Source organism: Uloborus diversus, chromosome 8, assembly GCF_026930045.1.
Source record: "Uloborus diversus isolate 005 chromosome 8, Udiv.v.3.1, whole genome shotgun sequence".
NCBI classification, from domain to species: domain Eukaryota; kingdom Metazoa; phylum Arthropoda; class Arachnida; order Araneae; family Uloboridae; genus Uloborus; species Uloborus diversus.
The window spans coordinates 78,486,271-78,506,998 of record NC_072738.1 but is presented as its reverse complement, the minus strand read 5'-3'; the positions used below and the strand labels follow the sequence as shown (position 1 = coordinate 78,506,998).

General features: G+C 33.9%; 1 protein-coding gene across 1 annotated transcript in view; it reads right to left on the bottom strand.

The window, feature by feature from the left end:
• LOC129228270 (protein crumbs-like) overlaps positions 1-20,728 on the bottom strand; it is a 138,233-nt gene that overhangs the window by 62,193 nt on the left and 55,312 nt on the right. The window contains exon 2 of the mRNA XM_054862939.1: positions 2,356-2,913. Coding sequence (XP_054718914.1) covers positions 2,356-2,913 — 558 coding nt within the window. The remainder of the gene's footprint in view (positions 1-2,355; positions 2,914-20,728) is intronic.

The window sequence follows — 20,728 nt, the reverse complement described above, 5'->3', positions numbered from 1 at the left end:
TTTCTTTAATGACCTTACTTTAAAAAAAATGAACTCTTATTTCATTCCATGCTGAGAAAATTCATGTTTAAAAAACTCGACCCCCCCCCCCCCAAATGAAATATTGAAATGCCGCCCCTGTCCGGCAGTGATCATCGAAAAATAGCTATTGAAGAGCATGTAACTCTGGTTATGCTGCGAGATAAAAAATATTTAGGGCATATTTCGCCAAATGAATTGAACGCAGAAGGACAACGGCATACTAGATTTCATTTCCGAAAACAAAATCCATATTGCTCAGTTGCGCGCCATCAGATGTGACGGTACTGCTATAAATACCGGAAGAAAAGGTGGCGTAATTTCATGTCTTGAAACATTATATAATAGATCATTACAGTGGTTAATATGCCAACTTCATGGCAACGAAATGCTTCTTCGCCAGTTAGTATAACACTTGGATGGACCAAGTACTAGTCCCCGAGGATTCAGAGGTACTTTCGGCAAAATGTTCCGAGGTTGCGAATCCCTATCTTTAGTGAAATATGAGGCCGTTGAGTGCAATTTCCAAAAACATGTCAACTATCGACAGACATGACTTAAGTACAAACCAGAAATATTTACTGGAAATATTTGAAGCCGTTTAGCGGCAACTGCTCCGTACGCCGTTCTGAAACATTATCTGGTTCCTTGAGTCATTCTAGATAGCTCATAACAGCCAATCGAATTTTGCTTTGTACATCGGCACAAAATATTCGACAGCAAATTAAAAATTACCCGTTTCATTCATTGTTCAAGTTTATACACCTTACTGGTTTCTAATTAAGTGCAACCCACCATGCAAGGATGGTGCACGAAACTTGTGGCAAGTTATTCATCTGTCGCGTTATTTGCCCAGCTGCCCTGTTACATGCCATCGATCCTGTCATTCAGAGAAACGCTATTTTTGCACATCCTGAAAATATTTTGCTGGCAATGTTAAATGATGATCGAAGGCGCGTTATGGCAATTAGCTGCTTGTCGGATTTTGAGAATACGAGACACCAATTTTAGAAATAATATTAATATCTGTACTTTTACCATTAGTGTGCTTAATTTTTCTTCTTCCGACTATGTAGACTTGATTAATTGGTAGTGCTTATAACAGAACCTTCTATAACAATGATACTGTATGAGGTATCATGACTGTGTGAAAACCGGAGATGCTCCTCAGTTTCTTCGAAACAAGTGGAAATTTCCTTGTCATACTCAAGTCGTGGAGCATTGCGTAAAGTTGGGGACGGGTGCATCTCTGGCCATAAGTGGAATAAAAGCGAGGGATGGACTGCCCCTATCTTTGACAGTAAAAAGGACTCTTTTTGTGAAAGCTCTAGCTGTGACTCAAAAACTTTTTCTACCATGTATGTAGTGTACATTTAAACATTTTTTTTTAAATATTTCATTCATATTTAAATAATGTTGTTTAATTTATTTGTATCATGTTTTTGTATTTTAATTATTTTTTATGTCACATTTTGTAAAAATTCAGTCTACTTAATAATGTCTTAAAAGTCTATTTTTTACATTTTTGCTTCTTTTTAAGATGCTGGAAATATAAATACATTCTATAAAGCAATTTTTATGAGTTATTTCATAAACTTTTAATGCATGAAGATATCTCATGAGTAAAAAAAATGCAATGAAATTAGTTAACAGCATTATTTTTTACATTTTAACCATGAAATCCAGGGAAAAAAGCTATAATAAAACTTTGCGACCACAGAGCCCCCCGGGAGATATTAACAGATCTTCGTAAAATTTTGCACATTAGCTAACTATCACTAAAGACAACTTTTGGCAACTATTAGAAGTTTATCTGAAAAACTTTTTATTTTGGTCCCACCCTACCGGCCATCCCACTGCCAGCCAATCGATGTTGCCTGATTTGTTATTGCTTGTGGTTGTAAGCGTTTATTGTAATGCAAAGAATCACGTTACAGTTATATTGTAAGTAGTTTTCCTTTCATGATTCAGTTTGTATTCGTGTTCGTGCCTCAACGCATCACCTCTAACATACATCTCTATGGAAAATAAGTAAATTTTATTGAGTTGTTCCTCCTCGCATACTTATGACAAAGCAATCAACTTGTATAAATTCCCAAGAACTCATTATTAGTACTATAAAAACATTGAATGACGAATCCGATTGCATAACAAACGACAATCCATTTTTCTGAAGAGCGTCTGAGCACTTTTGACCATATTGTATTTTACTTCACACATTACAATTTTTACGGAAACATTTCAAAACTTTGAAGAATTGATTTCAATAATAAAAAAAAAACTTTTCAAATGAAAAAAATAAGGAGGAGCGAAAGATATGAAACAAAAAGCACTTACCACAATCCCCTCTGTCAGGTAATGGGCATTTACCCCAGGTAACATCTTCCGAGTGGACGTTTGAATCATTTAACACAACACCAGCACCTTGGAGGATACAACCAGTGTAGCCTCTGCCAACGACCAGTTGCGGAATTGCACTTTCTAGTCGCATATCAAACAAGTTATTCTCGTTCGAACTATTTGCTATGAGTAGGGACTTCCGCGACACAGAGAGTGTCACAGAGCCCAGTCTGTGAATTAAGTCCACATCATGCCAGTGGTTGTCAATGAGATTAGACCCTAGAGTAACTGCGTGGCGATGCCTATTCACCTGCCAAGAAAACTCAAGAGTACCACTAGGTAACAGCGCTAATTTCATAAAGTCCCCAGTAATACCCTCTTGATACAAGAGTTGGCCGCTGGAGCATGTCCTGAAACTGAGAGAAGTCCTTGCACGAGGGTCAAATAAAGTACTTATGGATGCAAAAGATGAACCGTTGAAGAAGCCTTCAGCTCCCTGTGAGAATGCATGCTGCACTTGAAGTAGAAGGATGAGTAGATATGTAATCATATCACCTGGAAAAAAAATTAAGTACATGAGGATCGCAAAAAACACCAACTTCAAAGATAATGAAACATTTTGAGCATAAAATACAAAATACATGAAAAATGAAGCGAGATTTTACCCATGTACCTTTTGTAAACACGACGAGACAATTGATTCTGTAAAATATGATTATGGTTTTGATGCATCGCGAATTTGTGCTGTGATTCTAATTGATAAAACAGCTGCTGAACTGTAGTTGTAGATTTTACCAAATGAAATAAGTTTGTGAGGTAATTTATGGTAGCATTTTTGGACGAACTTTTTAATGATCAAGTCAAAAAAAAGATTGAAAGACAAACTGTGAGGAATGCAGTCTGACCTGACAAACCTGACTTGAGGTCTTTACATGTTGATATTGTTTTTCGTTTTGTAGTGGTCGGAACTGTTGGATTACTGCCTGAGAGCACGCATTAAAAACCTATCAAGATCCTATCTACATATGACTACAGTTTATAAGTTTTGACAAAATAGTTTCAGAAACAGATGACTGGGGCACGAACTTACAAGACACACGTACTTTGAACTCACCTACAGTTCCTTTTTATTCATTTCTTAAGCAAGGAATAAATAAAAGCCTTCTAAATGCTCAGATTAAAAAACATATCTCAAGTTGTTCACTTTACTGTAGTACAAAACTTAAAAGCAGCACGATTCATCCACAACACTACGATAAGCGACATTCAGAGTCCACTTAAGAATGGTTCTAAAGTGCGTTGACAATTCAAGTATTAATTCTGGAAGTAATTTTGTTGACGTGAGAAATGATAATTGAGGGAAGAAAATGGCCGGCAAGTATTTCAAAGATGTAGTTCATTTATATTTCACGTCTGTTTTTATTTCATTGCTCCTCCGGATAACCTGGAAATAAAAACTTCATCCTTGGTTGTTACTTGCTATAACAAAATAACCCCGATTTCTAATCTTCAAAAAGGTCATGAGAGGATGATTTTGAAACAGACGTACAACTTGTACAGATCATACAAATCACATCATAAAATAAGCCGAAATCAAGCAAAGTATTGGTGCCCCCAGCCAATAATAGTCAAAGAATTTGATCGATCTCAGTTTTGTTCATATATCTACGAGTTCATATTGAGTTTTGTATCAAAAAAGAATTTATCTTAGGTTTTTCATTTACAATATTTGGAATTTCTTTCGCACAGTATTTATGAAATACTTTATGAAAATCGATTCGATGAAGAAGAATGAAGGAAAAGAGAGACAAAATAATTATACATATTGCAAACAATTTGAGATTGGAAGCTAATTCAAATTTGTAAGAAAAGAAAATGCACAATAGCAAATTACTTAAAATTAGAGCTCTAACAGGTACAAAAATAGCTGAAGGATGTGTTGAGCATATTATGGAAAATGTTAAAATGGTCCACTAAAATTCGTGTTTAGATCACACGTAAGTATAATGCGTACCCAAACACTTTTGCAAATAAAAGCGAAGCAAGACTGTCCCGAAGTGCTGAATCAAACCCCTAAATTTACAATGTTTTAAATGTTAAAAGAATATTTTACTACATGAATCCTTACCTGCACGAACTAGAAAATATTACACACCAGCAGATGAGCATAAAAAACGATGTTTTACTTTAAAACAAAAGAGAGAACTGATCTGACCCACTTATACTATGAGGGTACATTCATCAATCGAAACTTAAACCACCTGCATGTACCAAAAACTAGGTTTCCGTCGAACACGTGAAATATCAAATAAGAACACAAAAAACGACAGAAATTGGTTCTACGCTCCACTGCTGACAAGGCCTGGAGGATGAACAACAATAATGATGGGATTTCGAACCATTATTTGGGCACATACCCATCCATCGTTATTGATATCATCTTAGGCAGTATCTCAACCAGGCAATATTTGTCATTTTCTTGTAGAACGACAAGCCTTTTGGAATATCTATTCCTCAATTTTTCCTACCTGAATAAGTTTGAAAAGAACAAAGCTAACACGGACATAGCAATCAAAAGTGAGAAAAGTATTTGACTAAGGATATTTAATCAACATAATTTGTGTTTTTTGAATCAGAATGAGATCTAGTTTATGTGGCATTGTTATAGCAAGATTTTTTACGAACTTGTGAAATAATAGCAATTCTTAAATCAGATTATTGTAACTTGTTTCTCTTCAAAAAAGAAAAGAATGTTGTTGAAGGTTTTGTTTTTTAGAAGTTTTGTAATGATGTTTTAAGCAAATACCAGAATTTTGTTTTAAAATCCAAAATAAAGATCATTTACCAATTGAGGCCGCAGAGCAAGTTTAAGTTAAAAATTCGAAGCAGTACACCGTCGATTTCGTTAATTAATTAAATTACGTACTCTTATTTTGACGCTTAAATTTGAGAAAAATTGAGCGGCGATTAAAAAATTGGTTTTTTGCTTGTCTTTTGGTAATTATTTTTGTTACTGCATGTCATCTATTTACTAAATTGAGTTCATCGGCATAAAAATGAATCGATTTTTGTTTTACTGATGTACCCCTCTCCCCTAACCACTTAAAAATGTTATTTGAAAATAAGAACCCTACTTGTGTTTTCCAGGGTCACTGAACTTCAACCAAACAAATATGCTTTTTTTTTCTTTGATCCCAAATGAATTCGAAACACCGAAAGCGTGTGCTGCCTTTTTAATTTGACAAACAGTTGCTTCGCATAGGAGTCACTGGAGCAGAAAGGATTAAAGACTTCGTAGAAGCACTTTCAAATAAATTTAGAATAAAATACAAAATTTGCGCAGCAGATATTTAACGCAAATTTAGAAATTCTTAAAAATTTCCCGCCTTTCATACAATGGAACTTTGGCCCCTAAAATGACTTCGTTTGGTTGAACTACTGTACTTTTACTCAGCATTGTCAATAGTGAGTGAGTATACATTCCAGATGATCAACAGGTTTAATGGTCTGTATAGCTTGACTATGAAAAGAAGGCGGATGGCCTTGAAGCAAAAATATCATTTGTATCACTTGTAATAGGTTCTTGGTATTATTTTGGAATAGATAGGGTTAACGAGACCGTACCTCTTACTATTCGGTACTTTCTGGCAGATTCTACCTATTACAAATGATACAAATGATGTTTTGCTTCAAGGTCATCCGCCATCTATCCGTGGTCAAGCTTTAAGCAGTGTTTTGATAACTGCATAGTTCTCGATTCTATGTCTAATTGCTTATACTCGGGGTAACCAATATTGGCAAAGTATGAATAAATGTGAGCATTTTCTAGAATGATGTATGAGTATAAGTCTTCATGCTGACTGCTGATTCTTTTTTCTTTTTCTTCTCCGCCACAAGGCAAATTTTGTTGTTGTTACAAATTCGTTGCATAATTCACTTTAAAAACCATAAATGTTGAGAAGAAAAAAAATTCAGCAAGTTTCCTCCACACACGAATTTTGCCTAATACAGTTAACTAATTCGAAAATCGAACGAACGTTCTGTTAGTTAGCTTGTCGGATTTATTTAGTGTGTGTCAGCCGTTCATCAAGAAACACGCCAGCGTATTTGACACAAGCATTAACGTGCTATTCACGTTTTATTATTATGCACTATCGCGCCAGTTTTTCCGTGCACGACAGAAAAGGATTTGAGTAATCGGATTGCAAAAAGGTCACATGCAAAGGAATAAAATAATAGTTACACGATCACGATGAAATAATTCGACACAAACCAAATCACATCAATTGAAAAGGCAAAAGTACAAAAGAATCGTAGAAGCAAAATTTTTAATTAAAAATTAAGTGTTGCAGTATGTGAGTCGTGAGTGCAAATAATACCGTTATGAAAGTAGGAAGCGTGGATTCCATAAAATATAAATGCGTTTCAAATTTTACACACACTTTGAAAAAAAAAAAAAAAACCTAAAACATTTATTCTGCATCAAAAATTCTATTGCCACCAACTTGAGAAAACTAAACTCGTGAAACCTAATAATGATGATTACGTAGCTAATCAATGGAAAGCAGTACGCGTTTACAAGGGAGGGGCGTCCCCTCTTGGAAAATTTTCAACATTGAAGTTCAAAAAACGCAGTTTGAGACGATCTTCAATGACCTCTGGGGAAGAGAAACTTGGGGCTCTCCCCTGGAAACGTTCTGGAATTCAAGCCGAAAACATTTCCGATCAAAAATTGAAGGGCTTGGGGCAGGAACATAAGCCACACTTTTGAAATTGTACATTTTGTGTTCTGAATGCTGCTTTGATAATTGAAACAAACATGACAATGGATTATGTCACTGTCAGAAAAACGGATTAGGTTTTAGTATTGCAGAATATAGAATGTACAAAAATCTATAAAAAATATTTGTAGACTTTTTCAAAAGTTGGAAATTGACCTACCGAGAAAAAACTGATGTGGCATATCACATTCTTGCCCCAAGTCCTTTAATTGTAAACCAGGATATTTAGGTAAACGGCAAGTTATAAAAATCAAAACTACCCCCTCAAAACACAAAGGTTCTACGAGGTCGTGTTAATGGCTCAGCAAGAAATAATACTAAACAAAAAGTTGTCGCATTAATTTTTTTTCTCGAAAGAAAAAAGTTTAAATTAGACTATGTCAACTAGTACACATAGCAGTTCCATTAGTACTTATTTTTCGGATATCTTATTATTGCTGCCAAAGGAAACTTGTAAGTATTGTCTCATTAGTTTCTCGGAAAAGCCCTCTAAAAAAAAAATTTCCCCCTTGGACAGCTAACTGGCTTGGAAGAAAAACGCATAATCAAAAGATATTTTCCAGACCCTTTTTTCTTCTTCAGTTTGAATTCCGTTTCAGGCAACATGTAAAATACCTACTCATTTAATTATTACCATCGATATATTATTTTAAGGTGTTGCTTATTTAATTGAATCATTTATTCCGAAAATGTAACACCTCTATTATTGATCTCATCCGTTTTTTTTTTTTTTTTTAAATTCATTTATTTATTTAAAGGAAACAACTGTTAGTTTTACCGCTTGCCTTGTCTAGTGGTCAGAGAAGTCTGACTGCCACAGGAAGGTCCAGGTTCGAATCCCGGCTCGGCGTACTTTCTCTCTCCTTTCTTTGTGTGAATGAGTTGTTATGCTGTGAATGGTTGCCTACCCTATAAACGGGTCCTTATTATATGGCATGTGGTGTACTGTAGAAGTCTGACTTCACACCAAATTACAGTACAGTTGGAAAAGTGAAGCATTGCACCCCACTTTGCCAGCCTAGCTGGCACACAACAACAACTGTTAGTTTCAAATGGCATAATCAAACATAAATAAGTTTAATTAAGTGCACTAGCTTTACAAATACCTACTCACGAAATAGTAGTAAAAGATAAGACCAGTAACGTTTTCCAAACTTTCATTATTATTTCTTCTTTCTTCAACAGATGTTACCTTTTTGAAATAAACCATACAATTATTTATCAGTTCGTTGACTGATTTATTTTTGGCCTTGTATGGAGTAGAAAATATCAAACGAGGCGTATAAAAACAGGAAAAACCTCATCAAATTCCCTAAAATTCTTTGCAGCGAACAAAGTAAATGTCATGTAACTTTGATGGATTTGTAAACACAAGAGCCAAGTAATCCCAACACGCCAAGTTCAACGGAAGAATTCCACATAAACATTATTTACATGGATACTCAATGCTGATAGATTAGTAATACAATACTAAACAATCACAAGTTTTAAAAAAAAGTTCAGAAATATATCACATTTCAGCGCCTTTTCTGTCATTGTACTTAAACAATAATACTTGCTGAAACAAATAAAATATTTGTGGAAACAAAAATAAAACATTTTTTTTTCTTCTTCATCTTTTGCTTACGATGCGAGTTCTGGAGGTTAACGCCACTGAAAGCGGTTTTCACGCATTGAAAATCGGAAATATGATCCAAAAATTTTGTGAAGATTTTTACACTTTGTATTTCAACTAAAAATTTTCTATTGTAGAAAATAGTCGATAGAAAAGAAGGAAAAAATGCAATTGGATTTTTTAAAACATTACATGTCAATGCTTTTGCATTGTATTTTTCCCCCTTAAGATTAAAATGTCGAATGTTCTAAATGTAAAAAATAAAAACAGCACTCATCTCTTCTGTCTCAGTCTTTTTCCATTTCATCCTCTAAAACTTCGTTTTCTCTTTCTTTTTTTTATTTTATTTCATTTTACTATAATGGAACTGATCTCCGCTGTAGTCTTCACGATTTTCGTATATTTTACTCCCTCCAAATGAATTGCACTCCTCTAAAAAATTGCGAGGAGTAGGGATGAGGATAAACGTATAAAAATAAAAATAATAAAATAATAATAAAATAAAAATAAATAAAATTTTTTAAAAAACACGGTTTTATCTTTTAGGGAGGGGGGAATAAGTTTTTTCCGTTTTTTTTTCGAAAAGTTTTATTTTCACTTCAGAAAAACTTAAACTTAGAAGCATCTATAGCAAAATTATGTGTTCAGAAATTTTTGCATTCCAATGCTCTTTTTATTTTATGTTTAGTATCCCATATGACTCCAACTAGGATAATGGACGACAAAAGATAAGTCCATGGATGTCCTTAGGACATCCAGAGGTAAAAGCACAAAAATCATCAATTGTCACCGCAGGCAGCATTGAGCCACCGCAGGTAACGGACGGGGGTTGGCGAGCAGAACGAGCAAAGGGCGGAGACGCCTAGTACATACAAATCAATCATGTAACCAAATTTACAAAAAACTACTAAAACATTTAATTTTATTTAAGAATTCACAAAAATCCTATCTTTCTCAAACTAACGGTTGATTGATAACTTGACTTATAGTGTTCTGACTAATGTGCCTGGGTTTTTTTTTAATTTTAAATAGAATAAGTGTTTTGCATTTCTTTTAAAAAGAAAAAAGTAACATGGACTGCATATGATCGTTAAATATTTAACATTTTAAATATTTTCTAAGGAAATGCGTATCAGTGGCGTAGCTACACTTTCTGCTGCCCGGGGCGGTTCCTCAATTTGCCGCCTTTCGATGAGAAATAATTAATGCATTAAAAAGTCAAAAGTATTTTAATAAGATTTTAACAAAGAAGAAAAACTTTTTTTTCCCTCTTATTTTTCTTGCAGAAGAGAAAAAAAGGGGGAATTCATAGCTCCACCGAAAAGTTCCAAAATTTAAGTCAAAATTGAGAATTTCAGGCAATTTTTAGTAATGCATATAGAAAAGAGGATTGGAGCTCCCGCCACTTTTTATTTATTTTTTTTTTTTTCAAAATTAAAGTTAGTTTTATGTTTTATTTGGTAACGTTAGGGGGTCTGAACTTTTCAAGGGATTTTTCCGAAATTGAAGTGTTAAAAAGGCAATTTTTAGGCTATCTTCGGATACGTAAAGATATTGGGAAAGGGTGTCGGCTCTGTCCGGAAAGTTTTTCAACTAAACTGAAAAACACGTAAATGTAAGCCGTATCTAGTGGTGTAAATCCCTCCCATACAAAGACCCTCAGGAATTTTTTTGGTATTGAAGTTTTAAAATTTCAATATTAAACCAAAAGATGAAATGTGAAGGGCTGAGTCTGAGTGGGCGTTATCCCTTGGAAATGTTTCGAGACTCAAGGCCTGAAACTACACTTTTGGGCTGTTTGGCGACGTTAAGGAATAGAAATGTTCGGTTGCTCTTCCCTTAAAATGTGACATTCATTGAGTGTTTAACAACGCAATTTTAAGCTGTCTTCGGTGGGTCCAAATTCTCCAGACTCAAAACACATTTTAAAGCCATCTTTGGGCAACGTTAGACAGCGGAAAAGGGAAGGGGGTTGAAAATGGAGCCCCTCCAAAACGCTGTTTAAAGCTATGTTTAGCCAAGTTAAGGGAGAAAGGGCTGGTAAGTGGCTCTCCTCCGGAAAATTTTAAGAACTTTAAGTCCTGAAAATGCATTTTAAGCTTTGTGACAGTAGGAAGGAGCGTTAATGTCGGGAAAATTTTCCTAATTTAAAGTTTTAGAAACGCAAATTTAGGGTCAATTTGGTTTCTTAAAGAGAGTTATGACTCCCTTCGGGAACCGTGCTTAAGCGAATCACTTTAATGTTGACAAACTCAGAAGTTACCACCCAAGGTAAGAATAGGTATCTCTCTCTCTCTCTCCCCCCTCCCTTCTCTTGATCCGGTACTGCTATATTACCGAATTTGGATGATTCTCGTTTTCACTGATAGAGGGTAATAAAATAAAGAGGCTCTTTTACATTCAATTAACCATACTGTGACTCATAAAAAAAAGCTTGCATCAAAAATTATTACTTTTGATGTAAATGTGAAAGGCTTTGCCTAGACATCATTTTACTGATTAAAACCTTTCTTTAAAATGAATGCCTAAATGTGAAACTCATTGTTTTAAGGAATTTGTTGATATAAAACAGTAACAAAAGCAATCATTATTTGAGTTGTGAATAAGTGTTTTTATAAAATGAACATAAAATTCATTTTGTCTTAGTGAAAATTTTGTAATCAATTATCAATGAAAGCAATTGCTGAAATGCTATCCAGAAAATGAGCAAGAAGTCGCCTACCATTTAAGTCCTCTTCTTTTACTCTTGTTATTGTTACTTTCCTTTTAAAAACTTAAAAAAAAAATAATAATAATAACGTGATTTCCAGGGAAATTTCTTAAACTCTAGGTGTAGCTTCATCAAAAAAAGAAAGGTTATGAAATTTATTGTTTCCATATTAAACTTATTGTTGCAATAGTTGACCTAACAGTAAAAAGAAAAAAAAAACATGGTCACTTAACTTTACACTACCATCTCCCTCAGTCTGTAGCTTCAAAGGAAGGAAGAGAAAAAACAAATAGTAGTACTGAGATATCACACAAGAAAAACGCATGTTTTGTATTCAAGTAATTTTATTTTCATCGTCGTACCAAAACCTTACAATTCGAAGATCTTTTATTTTATTTTTTGCCTTCAGTAATAGATCAAAAGCATGATTTTCTCATTGAGAAAACGCGTTGAATTTTTTCACATCAAAAGTGTGAAATTGAAGCCCCTTAAAAAATGCCGCCCGGGGCGCACCGCCCCTCCCTACGCCAGACTGATACGTACAGTGACTCCCAAAAGTGTTCGTACACTTTGAAATTTTTTAGTAAAACCAAAATAAATTAAAACTGAATTCGAATACAAAGTCCAATATTTTTTCTCATCATTCCTATGTCATTCTAAATACAACCCGTTGGTTTTTTTCAAAATATTCACGGATCTTCTTTTTGAAATGGGTCAGAAAACGAAGAGACAAAGAAATAACACTCCACAAAAGTCATCGTACACTCAAATATTTTCGAATAAATTCATGATTAAAATTATCATATGCCGTTTTATTAAATTTTTGCATTGTGTTGACCCTTATAAGTCATTTGGCTTTAATTTTTTGTTTATTTATTCCTTAATATTGTGCTTATTTCTGTAAAATGGCTGGTATTCGTAAAAACCGCAAAAACCATTCAAAATTTGAATTTTTTCCCCACAGTAGTGGTAAATTGGTTTGAAATGTCTCTAAATTAGTTAATTTATTTGTTTGTATAGTAAATTGCTTGATAAAATGCTTTAAAGAAAGGAATCGGACCGAAAACAAGGTAAGAAAAGGTCAACCGGCAAAGTTGACAAAACATGATCGTAGATTTAAAGTTAAAAAAATTATGAAAAATACACATTTGAGTACTGTAAAAGTTTCTGCAGAGTTAAATGAAACATTTTACATTTAATTTTTACCTAAAATTGTTCGCCAAGTTCTCTGATTAGCTGGATTAAATGGGACCTCTTCATGCAGAAATTTTCTTGATCGTGCGAAAAACAGAAAGCTTACACTTTTCGTCACAAAATCAATGATAAATAAGCTAAAAACGATTTAGAATCACGTCTTACTTACAGATAAAAATTAATTCAACATTTTTGGTTAAATTGTTGTATAACTGTAAGTAGAAGAAAAAATTAGGAACTTAATGTTAAGAACTTAGTTGGATCAGTTAATCAGGACGGTGGAGGTGTTTTAGTGTGAGGGTGCATATCAGCATCAGGACTTGGTAGTTCGTAATTTTTTGACGAAATAATGAATCATGCTGTTCCTTTAAATATTTTAAAAACCAATTTTGAACTCTTAGCCAAAAATTTGGTTATTGGAAACAACTTGGTTTTTTATCAAGATAACGATAAGAAGCACACGGTTTTCAACATTTGCGTCTAGTGCCTCGAAAATTTTCCTAAAGTTCAGAAAATACCCCCTCAATCTCCAGATTTTAACTTAATGTAATGTATTTAGAGTTATCTGGAGGCTAGAGTACGAAAATAGGGCTTTAAAACGAAAACAGCTATATGCTTCACAAAAAATGTGCCAGTATTATTTATCTTGTTTTATTATAATTTATTCATTTATTAAAAAATATTTATACCATTATAAAATGACCATGTTATCTATTAGTAAGAACATAGTTATGCAATTAATTCATCTGCTTATTCATTTTGTTAGATGTGGTTAAAAATAAAAAAATTCCTTGACATTAGTTGTTCCGAAAATAACATTTCCTTTGTGGATATACTAGTTTAACGTAGGACAGTCAGGAGGAATGAGTCAGTGGCAAAAATGGAACAGCTGCATTTACATGCCGAAATAAAAAGTAATATTATTTCATGTCATCGTTTTAAAAGTGATCATTTTTTAAATACTATGTTATTAATGTGCAATGCACATATGGGGAGAAGACGAGGGGCGTTCACCACGCAGACTGTGCCATTGACATTTTCAAGGGGTTGCTTTTTTTAGGGGGGGGGGGGTGCGCGTTATATCATTTTATGGGTGCACCATCACTCTTATAGTGTGGGGGGGGGGGGGACTCTCGTATATATGAAATGGAATAATCATGTAAGAGTTCAATGTTTTAATAAATAAAATATATAATGCATTTTGCGCACACACTCTAAAAATAAAATCAGTAACCTATTTTGATTAAGTATCTATATTTGTGATAAACTGGAAAAGGGCAAGAACAGAAGAATAAACCCGAATGGTTCCAGCAGGGGGAATTTGGTGTCATATTTAAATTCATCAATTTCTCTGTTGGTACTTTTCGGTACACTTTGTTCGTCAAAGAAATTGACTTGACGTGAACGAATTTCGGAACCCAAAGTGTAGGTAAGTTCTGTCAAATTTTATCCGAAATTAATTGCTATCAAGTTTGATACAAGATATGTTTTTAAGTTCTGTATTAAAAACACAATATGTTGATAATTTTGTCTTGAAAATATTGAGAGAAAAACTGAAGTTTAATATTGTTTAACAAACAATCCCACTTTTGACAAAGTACTCCTCTTCCCTCCCCCGACGATTTTGTGATTATGAATGAAACTACTATATTATTTCATAAATTTTGAAAAATTTATAACTGTGCATATGTTATGCTGTTAACAATGCTATTTGTCAATAGAAATTCAGAAAAAAAAAAAAAATCCACGAATGATTCTAAAATTGCTTGTTTCATTGCTCTTAGATATGAAAGAATTGAAACTGATATGGCATGCAATACTATAGTAAAAAATTATTTTTTAGAAAAAAATCACGGAAAAAGGATTTTGAAATTCTCAGAAACGTTTTTGAAAATTGTTTGGAGAATTCCGAAATACTCGGAAACGTTTTCGAAACTTTCATGAACCACAGCTGCACAGAATACTCAGAAACATTTCTGGAAATTACGGAAAGAGGATTCCGAAATACTCAGAAACGTTTCTGAATATTACAGAGAGGATTCCAAAATACTCAGAAACATTTCTGGAAATTATAGAAAGAGGATTCCGAAATACTCAGACACGTTTCTGGACATTACAGAAAGAGTATTCCGAAATACTCAGACACGTTTCCGGACATTACAGAAAGAGAATTCCGAAATACTCAGAAACGTTTTTGAAAATTTCATGAACCGCAGCTGCACGATATACTCAGAAACGTTTCCGAATTTTTTTTACAGTGTAGAAACAGTAAGACTCGAAGTGTAGTAGAACACTTACTCAGAAATTACGCTAAAAATAGAAAGAAAAAGAATGAAATCTATTCCCAGACGTTTAAAAGGTGTTATGAATACTGTATGATATTCTACTAATTAATAACTTAATCAAAAGTTAGATTATTCAATAATATATAGACATTTCATAAAGTGTACGAAGACTTTTGTGAGATAAAATTTCCGGCACTTTTCGATTTTTGATTTTTAAAAAATTAAGTTTTAATATTTTTTAAAAACTTTTCATGCAGTTTTGTTAAAAATTGATCATAGATCTTATAATTAAATACTTATTCCGAAATATTAACTCTAACCAATGGATTAGGGCCTATTTCGTTGAAAGTCGTAGGTGTACGAAGACTTTTGGGAGTCACTATATCTATTAAAATCTAAATTTGAAAAAAATCTAACTTTTCCATTTTTTCCAGAAAAAAAAGGATTTTTTTTTCCACTACCATAAAGCTTCCGGCAATTTTACATCTCTAGCAGGAATATATTCAAGCCTACATTTATGTTTTTGGTGGAACTACAGAAAAGGAGATCAAGACGAAGAACTTCGACGAAACGGGACCTATTATTATACGGGATCCAATATTACAATGCGGAAACTAGAAAAACCTAATCAACTTATGTATTTAAATGTAAATACCGCAGCAGATGAAACTTTGCTGATACCGCAGCTGTAGTGAAATGTTCAACAGGTAGGTTATAAAGAACGACTGATAATTTACGTCAACAAACTCCATGCAGACGCTTTAGTGCGACCATAAATCGAAATTCACGATTATGAGTCGCACCATCTGATTAGAGACAGCTTTGTAATATTAAGACAGCTTTGTGATAAAAGAGCTGTTATTTTTGGTTTTCATACTACACGGATAATTTCCTGCAAAGCACACTCGGTATCTACTAGGCTGGAAGTAGAGAAAGTAGAATCTGATAATATTTATATTTGAAGGGTCAAATTTAGTTAGTTGAATCAGATAACTATGTTTACCCCATATTTACAAATGATCAGTTAGAAATTTACCATTGAGAAGAGGCAAAATGGAGGGAGTGAAGACTTTCATTCATGAGGTAAAGACCCCCTCCCCCCCCCAATTCACGGGATAGATTTTAAAGCAAAGCATCCGAAGAAATCAGGTTCCTTTTGATAGTTTTAAGCAAAACGTGTCAACAATACATCGTTTTTGAGTCACGTGACTTGGGGGTCTTTGCTAAGTCAATGACTTGACTTGTGTTGTGCCGATTTGGGATGCGCTGCTTCACTTTTCCAACTGTACGAAATTTGGTGTGAAGTCCGACTTCCACAATACACACATGCCATGAGGACCCGTTTATAGGGTAGGCAGCCATTCGCAGCATAACACGACATTCACACAAAGAGAGGTCAGAGACAGGAGAGAGAAAGTACATCGATGCCCGAGTCGGGATTCGAACCCGGACCTCCCCATCGCAGTCGGACATCTCTGACCACAAGACAGGGCGGGCAGCAAAAATGTGACTAGCTCCCTCCCTTATTTTTGCCTTAAGGTGTTAACCTCAGTTAGCACTGAAAGCAGTTATTGAGAGAATTAAACATCTATATACTTTAGAGACAAGAAAAAAAAAGAAAACTTGGAAACGATATGACTTACAGGGTTCATACTCTATTTGGATGAAAAAATTCCATGACTTTTCCAAGACTTTTTCATGACTTCAATGAAAATTTTCATGACCTCGATACACGAAGAGAATAGCACTATTTAATCTCAAACTTGGTAATATTTGGAAATGAGCATTAGCAAAACGTCTATATGAATGCCACAGCCTCATTGAAGCACTTACTCGTAATGAAAAAAATATAAGTGCACACTTAAAAAACTAAACTATTCTTATTTCTCTTCATCATTTTAATTTAAGTAAAGTAAAAATGCAGTGAAGCGAATATGATGATGCTTAAATGTCGGATATTTTTTTAAAAAACAGGCAGAATGATATTGAATGGGACAAAGGTTGAATGAGTCATCACTAAGTTTCAATAAATTTGCTTCAAAAGTTACTTTTTGGTGTCAACAGTGCCTTTAATCATCCACGTAACTTGACAGTATTTTGGTTCTTTAAAGTAAAGCCACATAATTTAGTTCTTTATGTTTGTAAACCAGATCTTTTTTGAAAAAATCATTCAGTTATGAATCAATCTTCTGATTCAAAAGTATATTTGTTTTGTTTACAAATTTGCATATTTTTAAATGCATATAAATTAATAGGTTCAGAAATTCCAGAACACGTTTAATTCCTGACATTGAACGTAGCAGTGGGTCGCATGGATTAGTTTTGTGTGCCGTATGTTGGGCACTACTGTTTTAGAGCATTAGAATTCCTCTTTTTCTGTATTTTATCGCCTGAATAAGATCTTTATTTTCTAAAACATTCAACAAATTAAGATAAACTCTGATTAATTTAATAATAAAGTCCTTACGAATGATGGAATTGAACTTGCAAGCAATTGAATTGCTTTTTTTTTTTTTTTGAGTGGACATGGCAAAAATAAGAACGTGAAATTTTGCTACTACAGACTATGAAACGTAAGAAGTGTTGAAAATAACAGAAAATTCAAAATAAGTGATGTCCAGGCAGTAAAATCACATCTCAAAAAATGACAAGCGGCTGCGACAGAAGTGGATGCAATGAGATTTCAAAATTCAGATTTGATTTTGGGATCGTGCAATTTTCCACTTTTAATAGCTTTTATGTGCTATACTGTTAAATCACTCAAGATTTCTAATGCTTCTTTAGCTACTGTTCCTTTCTCTTTGTCCAGGAGATTTTTCCATGACTTGAAATAAATTTCCATGACTTTCAATGAAAATTTCAATTTTCCATGACTTTTCCAGGTCTGAAATTCTGTTATTTTTTTTCCATGACTTTCCAGGATTTCCATGACCCGTACGAACCCTGGACTTAAAAGAATGAGCGAGTTGAAATTTCACAATTTGAATTTGACTCCGAAAACTAATAGATCCAAAAATTTTATGAATCTATAGATCACAGTGAAGCCCATGGCCACGAACCGTGAAAAGAGTGTAGTACTCGTTCACATTCTTAATCCTTGCGGTATGATTTGTATGTCACTAACATGCCGATGAAAAAGTAATAAATATACTACCCAGTTTCAGACCGTATAATTTCTAAGTTCCCTATCTAAGAAATCTAATATTGATATCCATAAATAAACTATAAAAAGTAAATTTTATGCTGAAGAAAGGCATGCTATTTATAGGACAGATATTAGTAGTTCCCCTAGAGGTTCGAGAAGGGCATAGATGAGTTCTCATAATCAAATCACTCGATTATTCAAGATCTTTCGAGAACTCGATCATCATGAGTTCCCGATTATCAGATCTCGAGTTCTCGATCGATGATATAACGTTTTCGATTATCACAACTTGAGTTACGGATTATCGTATCTCGAGTTCCGGATTATCGTATCTCGAATTCCCGATCATAACAACTCGAGTTCTCAATTGTCACATCTCGAGTTCTCAATTGTCACATCTCGAATTCTCAATTGTCACATCTCGAATTCTCAATTGTCACATCTCGAATTCTCAATTGTCACATCTCGAATTCTCAATTGTCACATCTCGAATTCTCAATTGTCACATCTCGAATTCTCAATTGTCACATCTCGAATTCTCAATTGTCACATCTCGAATTCTCAATTGTCACATCTCGAGTTCTCAATTGTCACATCTCGAGTTCGAATTGTCACATCTCGAGTTCGAATTGTCACATCTCGAGTTCGAATTGTCACATCTCGAGTTCGCAATTGTCACATCTCGAGTTCGCAATTGTCACATCTCGAGTTCGCAATTGTCACATCTCGAGTTCGCAATTGTCACATCTCGAGTTCGCAATTGTCACATCCCGAGTTCTTGATTCAAAATGTTTAAGAAGTCAATCGCTCAAGATTTCTATTCGAAAGATCTCGATTGCAATCGCTCGAGTTCTCGATTTCGAAAGATCTCGATTGTCAATCACTCGATAACGAAAAGTACTCGATTCCCGAGATCTCGATTATCAAAAGTTCTCGATTATACTCATCATTACCAGAGATACCGCACTACAGTCACATAAAAATAAAAGTAACAAGTTTAAAAACAAGTTTTTAAACTTGTGACTTTAAATCAAAATTTGAATCTCAGCAACAGACAAAACCAGAATCTCAGATAATAAAAATTCAGCTACTTTATAATATCCAGCAGTTTTGCTCAAAACTTTAGTTTTGCTCAAAATATAAAGAAAAAGTTCATGTATTTCTTTCTTACAATGAATGGGCAGAGAAACGTTTCGTAATGTATTAAAAAATTAACAAACGAAAGTTTAGTTCTTTTTACTTTTCAATGAGAGGCGAGAGAAGATATGTTAAACAAGATTTTTTGTGAGAAAAGGAATTTTTCAAGGCAAATACACGCAAGAGTGCATTTGTTAATGACCATGCTACGTGATTCTTTTCAAATAAGAGGAAAGAACGAAACATGTCCAAAAATACACGAACAATAGAAAATGAACACCATTCCGGAAAGCGAAGTACTTATGAACAAAAACAACATTTCTGCAGAATTGAATAGAATATTGGTGAGTAAAAACGTGGAATTAATGCTTTTCCTAGTTTCTATTCGGATTTCCGTATAAACACAAAAATGAAATCAATGATGAAATTGAAAAAAACATTTCTTTACCCAGGGTTTTTTTCCCTCCTTTATTTATTTTTAAATTTTTTGCACGTTATAAAAATGTTCATAGGTATACCTATTTTTGGAGGTTGTTTGTAGCGTGAGTTCGAAAAAGACAGTATTCAGGGCGCCTCGATGAAAGGTCACGCGACGTCACTGTGACCTCCCAAAATTGTCGTTATTTGGCTAATTTTGACTGACGAAACGGCAAATTTGGCGACAGCATTGCAAAATTGCAATAAAAAAAAAATAAATAAATAAAAATAAAATACAGCTTAATGCTTTTTCTCATCAGAAGCAGGTATCTAAGAGTGAATGCTCATAATTTATCAATCGGTAAAATTTAAAGTTTCATTCGGCAAATTGAACTTCCCCCTCTCCCCCCTCAAAAAAAAAAAAAAAGCTCGGGATTGCCCTGGCAGCACAGTAGCCGGGAAAAGTCGCATCGTGGTACTTATGGTGGTTAAGCGAATGTGAATACAGTAGAAGACCGTTATAACGCACACCTTGGGACCAGAGCTTTTGCGTTGTACAGGTTTTTGCGTTAAATGGATCATTTCACAAATTTTGAAACTAACATTCAGAATATATCTATATATTAGCACTTCAGAATGAGTTTTATCTGCAATGAGTATTAAAGCACCAATATTACAATTGGTTATTCACAAATAAATATGTTTCACAATCAAAATCCTGCGCTTCTGCTAGCTTCATGGTTTGCATAACGGCTGCATTTTCAAGAGCCATCTGGTATTTTCTATTTACTGTAAGTACTAATTTTCCCTTAAAAGCTTTAAATTAAGATGGAAAGATGAGAAACTATTTCAAAATTTGATTTTCCTTACAATTTTAGTGCTTGCAAAGCAAAACAGAGGGATTTTTTAAACTTCAAAAACATATTGTTTACTTCTGAAAAGTTGTGCATTTTATAGAGAATTGTGTTATATAGGTCGGCGTTATAACGGTCTTCTACTGTAACAAAATTGATAAAAGCTCATGTTATCAAAGACAGAAATTGACAAAAGCATGTGTAGTTCTATGATAGAATTATCGTCTAAGCA